Here is an 8,979-nt window from a genome sequence, read left to right as displayed (position 1 = left end):
CCTCTAAACAACATTATTTTGTACCTGTTTTACATGTATCATTTGTCATTGTAATGTCATCAACTGCAATATCTCCTTCAGGACCATTCCCACGAATTCCTTCAATGATAATCTGTAATCATACGGAAGAAACAAAAATCTTATGTTTAATTCCAAAACAAATATAGGATAAAGCGGTTGCCCAATACGGCAAAATCTGAAATGTCGGCTTTTTCTTCCTGTTGTGCAACACAATAAATTTACCAGAAATAAAGAACTGTAATGGTTTTGGTCTGTTTAGAAGTAACAAGAACTATTGTTGTTATAATACCTATTAATCAGTTGTTTTTAACACTTCGACAGCAAATAATATTAATGACTCTCACATTTAACAAATCGTATAAGTGATAGCAAGAGCTACGTATATAATAGAAACAAAATATGTAAAATAATGGTAAGAATGCCAACAACGGAAAATTAATGAATACCTCGTATTCTGAAAATGTTTGTAGGCTAATGTCAGCTTTCATCCAGTCCGCTATTTTCGTTCCATTCTCCTTTGAAAAGATAAGTATTTCCGTACAAAATTTTGTTTTAATGTATACAGAGAGTTTGTTGATATGTCTTCCAAACATACTGTACCAAAATGTCCAGCAATGAAGACCACTGCCCTGCACTGGACTGATTAGTCTTGCTTTGTCTCCATATTCACGCGGGTAACTTGTTTCAACATATATGTAATAACCATCTGAAATTAAAAAGTAAAAATGATCAGAAACCACACCACAATGGTTTATAATTTACGGCATCTGCGGATGTTTATAATTTCAACATTACACAATTATTTTTGTGACTTGAGAAGAAAGGATTATTGGGAAGAAAATCGCTGCCCGAAAATTCGTCACGCATGACTGACGCGCTGATAAGTATGGCTAGCCAAAGTGACATTACTCAAAACTTCACACCCGATATTAATGAAAACAGCGGTAACAGCACGGATCTTACACAGCCACCAACGCATGATGTAATAATACCGAATGCTTTATTTACACCACAGGAAAACACTACGATTATTGCGAGTGACAATTCTGTGGACGCTACTATGGACACAATGGAAAGCGAACTGCCGGAATGCTCACAGAATTCAACACCTCAATCACCGTCGCTTATCTCGGGATCACCGACCCTTCCAAACGCCAAGAAACGTCGAACCGGAAGGAGTACATTAAAGTCAGTAAAATCAGGAAAGGGCGAAAAGGCCCATGAAAAAGCAAAAATGAAAAATGATAATATAAAGGATTCTGACAAGAAAAAAGGTAGAAAACGTGGACGTGAAAAGTCGGGAGATGAAAATGTAAAAGATAAAGAGAATGAAAAATTCATGAATGACAACGAGTGTGTAGTAAAGGCTATAAACCGCCTTGCTGAAGAAATGAAATCCATTACAACAAGTATTAGTGTGCTATCATCGCATATTCACAGCCTTTGAGTCAACCATGGAAACAAAGGTGAAAGAACAAGTTGAAAAAGAATCAAACTGCAATTGATAAAGTAAAGAAAGATTTTAATGATGAGATAAAGGCAATAAGAAATGAAATGAGAAAAGAAATGAATGAAATGTCCAAGAAATATTGACAAAATCTGGAAACGGAGACATCTCTTCGACGTCAATTGAAACATTGCCAAGATCAGTAAGGAAAGAAACATTGTTATTAAAAATCTGCAGGAAACAAATGAAAGTACTGACGTGCAAAGTGAATGACATTTTGAAATATGGAATGAAAGTTGAATCTTCAGAAAGAAAACAACCAAGGAGAGACGGTGAAATCGGAGTAGTGGTTGCTAAATGCAAAACAAAGGAAGATAAAAATGAAATTATGAAATCCAAATCGAACTTGAGAAACACAAGAACTTACAAAAAACGTTTATATTGAACATGACAGGCCGAAATCGGAGAGAAACACTATTTCGAATTTAAAAACTATCGCCGGAGTTATCGGAAATGATAAAGTTATGATCCGTGGAAATCGTCTCTTACCGCGGAGATACTCGGACAATAGCGATCATGGGCGATACTCAAACAACAGATATAATATTTACGACAGGAAAGCGGGTTTCCGCGGAAACAATACGCACCACCAACAACGTTATCAAAACCAGTATCGCGACAATGGCTATGAAAGATCACGTGACAGATCACGGGACGATGAAAGGAGTCGGCCAGACCGATACGATAGATACGAACGTTACGATAAATATCACGACAGGATCGAATACTCAAATGGCTATAGTAACTACTAGGTCAGGTGCGGGTTCTGGAACCCGAATGGGTTTTACTAAAGATACTGATTCTGAAAACTATACTCTGAGAAAAACATTGCATAGAATATTTTAGATCTCGACATTATATGCATATCAGAAACGCACTTACAAAAAGATAGAAACTTAAATATAGATGAATATAAAATGGTTCGGAAAAAACAGAAGCGGTCTACATAAAAAATGCACCAAAGGGGAGTGGTGGTGTTGGTATCCTAGTCAAAACTCGTTTTGCTTGAACAATTCGATATCGAAATATTTAACGCAGAACACGAGGGAATAATGTGGCTAAGCCTCGATGATAAACAGACTCATGAAAACCTTAGGATATGCGTTTGTTACCTTCCGCCTTCCAATTCCACAAGAGCCCTGAACATTAATGACTATTTTGACACATTGTTATCCCATGTATATGAATATCAAAGTGCAGGATTAATAAACCATTGTTGGTGACTTCAATATTCGTGTTGGTGAAAAGAATGACTACATTCCCGGCGTAGATCTGGTACCACCCAGAGATGTAAATAGACTTTACTACAAGCCAATATAGTGACACATTCATTTGACTTTCTTCTAAGTGCAAACCTTTGTATATTGAATGGGCGGACACACAAAAAACAATGACTTCACAAGCATTTCATCCAAGGGCAGCTCGGTGGTTGATTATTGTCTTGTGCCTTACGAACAGTTAGAGAAGTTTATAGAATTCGAAGTTAAGCGAGCTCCTGAACTTGTGAACGAGGCACTTGGTGTAGAAACATTAGAGAATATAAAAATTCCAGACCACTCAGTACTAATATGGAATATTATGTTGAATGAAAGAAATAGAGACAATAACACAAGCAGTGAATTAAAGGCTGAACAAAAGACCTATATACGATATAAACGAAATGATATTCCAGATATTTTATGAATGAAGAAGAAATTCATTGTCAATTAAAACAAAAGATACGAATTCTCGGAAAGCAACCAAAATGAGCAATCGTGCATTGATGAATCCTACGGAGATTTTGTGGAAATATTGAAAACCCAAATGAACAAATATTTAAGCCCCAAAAACAATTGACGACAGTTCAAAGGGAAATAATAGAAAAAAGAAGATTACAAAAACCTTGGTGGAATACTAATCTTTCGGAATTATGGCAAGATATGTGTAAAAAGGAAAAGGCATGGAATAAATGCGATAGTAACGCCAGACATATGAAACAACAATTCAAATTTGAATTTAAGATAGCTAGAAACCTTTTTGATAAGACTGCTTAGAAACGAAAGCGTGAACATTGGCGAAAAACACAAGTGCAATTACTTGAATCATGTGATAATAAACAGCCTGGTGAATTCTGGAAAACCATCGGGAAAATAGGAGTTGGAAAGGAGAGAACAAATGAAATCCCAATGGAAACAACGCTAGCAGACGGAAGCATTACGACATCACAAAAGAAAGTTCTTGACAATTGGAAAGATGCTTTTAAGTCACTATTTACAAACAATTATGATATAATGGAGCAAACGGATAATATAGATGCGTCAAATACAGGCACGTCTAATAGTGATATACTCAATGAAGGCATATCAATAAATGAAGTAGAGAAAGCGGTCAAATCTCTTAATTTGAATAAGGCAATGGGCAATGATGAGGTCCCGGCGGAAGCTATTCAATCCCTCACATGCATCGACTATTTACATAAACTATTTTGTGTTTGTTTCGCCACAGGAAAGATACCTAAAGTTTGGAGTGACGGAATAATTACACCAGTGTTAAAAAATCCAAGTGCTGATAAAACTGATCCTGAAAATTATAGAGGGATAACTGTAACTTCTGCTGTATACAAAGCTTACTGTTCCGTACTAAATGCACGTTTAGTAAGTGGTGTGAGGATAATGAAATAGTCTCGGACTCACAAAACGGATTTCGACGAAATAGAAGCACCGTTGACCACTTATCGACACTGACGCGATATCATTGAAAACAGGAAAAAACATAAACAGTCGACTTTAGTGTGCTTGTCGATTTCAGCAAAGCCTATGACAGGATAGAGAGACAAACCCTTTGGCATTAAAATGCAGAAACTCGGTTTTAAAGGTAACATGTTACTTGCAATCAAATCTTTATACAAGGATGTGCGATGTGCGGAGTGAAAATTAATAATTACACAACTGAATGGTTCCAAGTAGACATTGGCTTGAAGCAAGGGTGTCTGCTTTCCACGACAGCATTTAACATTTACATTGATGACCTTAGTAAACAACTAGAAGAATTGAACATTGGTATAAATATAGATGGACGAACTATTTGCCACCTCCTCTATGCTGACGACTTAGCACTCATAGCGAAAACGAAGAGCAACTTCAAGTAATGATAGACTGCCTGGGGCGTGGTGTAATCGAAACAACATGACGGTGAATATTGATAAAACAAAGGTGGTGCATTTCCGTAGAAATACAGTAATAAGAAGTAACTTTACGTTCAAAAATAAATAATATCTTAAAAGACTACGTTGACCGATACAAATACCTCGGCTTGATGTTTAAATGAAACAATGGATCTACTCACAAATAGCTAAGTATGTAGCCGACGCTGCCACTCGATCGCTTGGATTACTAATAAGCAAATTCCAAAGTGATGGGAGGAATGCCATATAAATGTGTTCACCAAACTTTATGACAGTATTGGTGTGGCCCGTAATTAGTTATGGTGCCGCGGTATGGGGCAACCAGAGAGTTCTCTTCAATTAACGCTGTACATCATCGGGCATGCAGATTTTACCTAGGAGTGGGCAAGTACACGTCTAATGCAGCGGTGACGGGAGATATGGGCTGGATACCACCACAGATACGTCAATGGAAGTCAGTTATTGGCCACTGGTTCCGGCTAAATGCTATGGACAAAAGTAGACTTAACAACCATAATAATTATTTTCCAGTGGTCATTTAGTTCAAGAGCCCGTATGAAAAACTGGTGTTTTAGTCTTGAAAAACTTGTAACGCGCGCAGGGCTAAATACATTAAAACCCAATAAAATCTATCCAGTTGCAACAAGAAAACAAATTAATAACGAAATACAATCGTTTTTGTTTAATGAATTTAAAGCTAACTGGCAAAGATGTATAAACTCAGATACGGGAGTTAGTGGCAAAAATAGAGGTAATAAATTAAGACACTACAGAACATTTAAAAGTGAATATAACACAGAAACATATATTAAAAGTGAAATTTTATCAAGAAGTCACAGAAGTGCTTTGGCGAAATTTAGAACTGGGGTAGCCCCTCTCAAAATAGAGACTGGTCGCTATAATAGCTTACCAATTGATCAAAGACTATGTTTTCACTGCAACACATGTATTGAAGATGAGATTCATGTATTAATCCATTGTTCTTTATATGACACAATTAGACAAGAGTTATATAGAAAAGTCACTGAACAGAATCAAGATTTTCCATTGTATAGTGAGTCAGATCAGTTTGTCTATCTATTGTCAAATGCCGATATTGTTAAATATACGGCCAGAGCCTGCTCTAATATTTTACAAGAAAGACGTAAAAAGTTGTACAATTGCATGTGATATTTGCGTTATATTTTAAAAATGAGTTTATAAGTTTTAATATGTATATATCTTTTTTCACGGTTTGACATGTTAAATAAGTATTTTATTAATAATGTCTTAATTTAATGTTTATACGAGTCGTTTAAGGTTTGTTTTAATTTCCAAGAATGAGAATATGTTTATTTTATATGGTAATGTGATATGCAATATTATCTCTTAGTCTCTCATAACTCTTTTAGAGTGGTTTTGTACATTACTTGCATTTTATCTATTTTATTGTATTTAATATGTTATATATGTACAGGTGAGACTTAAATAAATTATCTGTCTGTCTGTCTGTCTGTCATTATCATTTTTAAGTTTTGAATTTGATTAAGTCGATGTAACTTAATGATATCTTATACTTACTTTTATCGTCTATGACCTGAGCATTCAACATTTGATATTTGACATTAAACGCGTTCTTGAGGGTATACATTTTCTTTATTATTTACGTGGTATCAAATTCAATTGTTAATATCGGTACACGCACAGTTGAGTGTTCCTTGTTCAAAATATTTATATTTAAACGTTGGCGAAATTCAGGGTCAACTTCAAACAAGTGTACAAAATCAAGGTTATTATTTGTTAATTTGCATTAAGATTGATACTTTATTAATTCTTAACTTCAAATATCCAGTTATTTTTAAATACTAACTGTTTTCTGTATTATGATCTGATGGCGGCCCTGTTAGAGGAGTATTTGTTTGACCTGTCTCTCTGGTCCAATCAAAGCCATCACTCTGATCTTGTCTCCAATTACAGAGTCCATCATCAAAGGTGCATGCTACAACATAAAGAAAATACTACAAATACTACAAAAATTCTTTTGCATTATATAACTATAATTATTGGCTGCAATCATTTTAAACTATAAATATTTTGTTTGCTATAATTACATATGTCAATATTTTCCGCAGAAAATTATTCACCAAAACGTTTTAGTGCAAACATTATACGTTTCCTTGAAATGACATTTATTTATTTTATGCTTTTCAGTGGATTACTGATTTATCCGTGAAAATTATATTTGATAATTTCACAGTGAAAATTATCAAAATATAATTTCACACTTTTCAATGACGAAACTATTTTTTTAAGATTTTCCCCATGTGGTACCTTAATTTTATTTTTGCTGACAATTCTGACAGACTGTTTAAAGAAAACGCAAATCTAAAATTGATAAATAACTTAAATGTCAAATGTAATAAAAAGAAGAAAACTTACTTCTATTCATTCAAATTCCTATCATTTAATTTCGTCTCTAATTTTTTTTTCATTTTTACAGTCTGAAAAATACATTCCTTATTCCACATGCAAAACTGCTCTTGGTAAGATTTGGGCATATTAAAGTATCATACGAGCAATAACTGCCGTGTGCTTTATGAAAAATTGAAAAGCAATGACAGCCATCAGCTCGAAGAATAAGTAAACAACCCAGCGTTCCTGAGCCAACTTCCAACAGTTCCAAGTTTTCCATTTTCCTAGCTGATTTTAGAATGTTTTCACATCTGTCAACACTTAATTTTTGTCTGTTACAATCTTCAAATAAGTTTTCTTTCTTTTAAAAAGGTGTATGACTAACAAATCCAAAAGATATCCCTCCGAATAAAACACAATTATTTCCTCCCGTGAAATACACAACTTTAAAAAATGGCTGCCGCTTACATTTAACAAAGCCAGGTCTAATATAAACTCGCAGTAAGTATGGATGGGTGGTTGGAAAGAATTGTCTGTTTTATTATAAAAACAAGCGATCATTCATATTTTTTTAATAAAATGAATAATATCACCGTCATTTAACGTTGATTATCGAACTTATTTTTCAGCTCAAGACTTCTTGTATTTAATGAGAAATTCCGACTAAATAGGGCTCTCAGTGGGGAAAACAAATTTTAATATTAACGTTAATATTATCAAAATTTCGTTTTAACATCTTTTTAAGCATAAAATAAAAAGAAAATTTGTTTGTTTGTTGTGTAAGATGTAATTTTATTTCATCTCGTGAGAATACTGTTTTTAAAGCCCACTCGATGAAATAAAATTTCATCTTACACGCAAACAAACAAATATCCTCTATATAATTATTTTTTTTCATTTTCTAAAATAAAACACTTTATTGTCAAATAAACTTAAACAAAACCTAGCCAAAATATGTTCCTTGTATATACCACTATGGAGTCAAAAGTCGTAAATTCATTGCAATGACAATTTAGTTAATTTCCTTACCTGGAGAACAAAACCCAGTCGTTAGTGTGATATCATCAATAGCAATATCTCCCTTGACATTGTTGCCAACAGTTCCATCAAATATAATCTGTCTCAAAACAAATTTACTTTAATTTGTTTTAAAAGTTTTACAGCTTCCCATAACTTCAATAGTATTAGAAAATATTCAGTATAAGATGTTCATTTAAAAAACGCTAAGTAAAAAATTACTTTTTATATTCAAGCCTTAATTCATATTCATGTACATTAAAAACAATCGTCCAAGAATAAAAGAATTATTTAATCTGGTTTCCTCTTTTAGCATCCATTTTAGAAAATGATAAGATATATCTGTTTCATCATTCTATCATTTCTTTCAGTAAAATTTGAATATTGAAATATAATTATAACAAGTAAGGTTATAGATAATTTGATATTAAATCAATTACCTGATAATCGGTAGGCGAATCTTTGCTCACAACAGCTTTTATCCACTTATTGTTGTCCGAACTATTACTTTGAGAAAAGAGAGGCATTTCTGTGTCTGACTTCATGTAAACATTTAAACTCCCAATGCCTGTCCCAAACATACTGTACCAGAAAATAAGGCAAAATCCTCCAGATAGCTGCACTGGGCTGATTAGTCTGGCTTTTTCTCCGTAGCGTTGAAGTGAACTCTCAATATAAATATAATGACCATCTACAATGTATTTAAAAGAAAATAATATCTTTGTTAAACAATGAGGAGTGTGACCCAAAAAAACGCCATTTTTATAATTTTTGGGGATCGGTTGAGAGTCGGTGATGTTATTTTTAGAATAATGATATAGTCAGTTTGGGAAGGATTCAGATCTGAAGCAGGGAATTATTTTCTATAGGCTTGAAAATT

General features: G+C 33.8%; 1 protein-coding gene across 1 annotated transcript; it reads right to left on the bottom strand.

Moving 5' to 3' along the window:
- On the bottom strand, positions 1-8,789 carry LOC132735088 (MAM domain-containing glycosylphosphatidylinositol anchor protein 2-like). The gene is made up of 5 exons (XM_060721988.1): positions 8,540-8,789; positions 8,112-8,199; positions 6,541-6,669; positions 468-727; positions 1-112 (listed from the first exon to the last, which is right to left on the bottom strand). Exons 1-5 carry the CDS (start codon positions 8,678-8,680, stop codon positions 14-16), a joined length of 717 nt encoding a protein of 238 aa, XP_060577971.1. The 5' UTR covers positions 8,681-8,789; the 3' UTR covers positions 1-13.
- Positions 8,790-8,979: the final 190 nt, after the last annotated feature.

Source organism: Ruditapes philippinarum, unplaced genomic scaffold (genome assembly GCF_026571515.1).
Source record: "Ruditapes philippinarum isolate M1 unplaced genomic scaffold, ASM2657151v2 ctg23747_1_1_1_1, whole genome shotgun sequence".
NCBI classification, from domain to species: Eukaryota; Metazoa; Mollusca; class Bivalvia; order Venerida; family Veneridae; genus Ruditapes; species Ruditapes philippinarum.
Note: the sequence above shows the minus strand (reverse complement) of the source record. Positions and strands in the feature narration are given on the sequence as shown.

Excerpts from the sequence above, each read along its gene's own strand:
- LOC132735088 (XM_060721988.1), bottom strand. The coding sequence starts at position 8,680 with ATGTTTGGGACAGGCATTGGGAGTTTAAATGTTTACATGAAGTCAGAC. Across the intron at positions 8,200-8,539 it reads ATTCGCCTACCGATTATCAG|ATTATATTTGATGGAACTGT; the intron begins GTAATTGATTTA and ends GTTTTGAGACAG. Across the intron at positions 6,670-8,111 it reads GACTGGGTTTTGTTCTCCAG|CATGCACCTTTGATGATGGA; the intron begins GTAAGGAAATTA and ends TTTATGTTGTAG.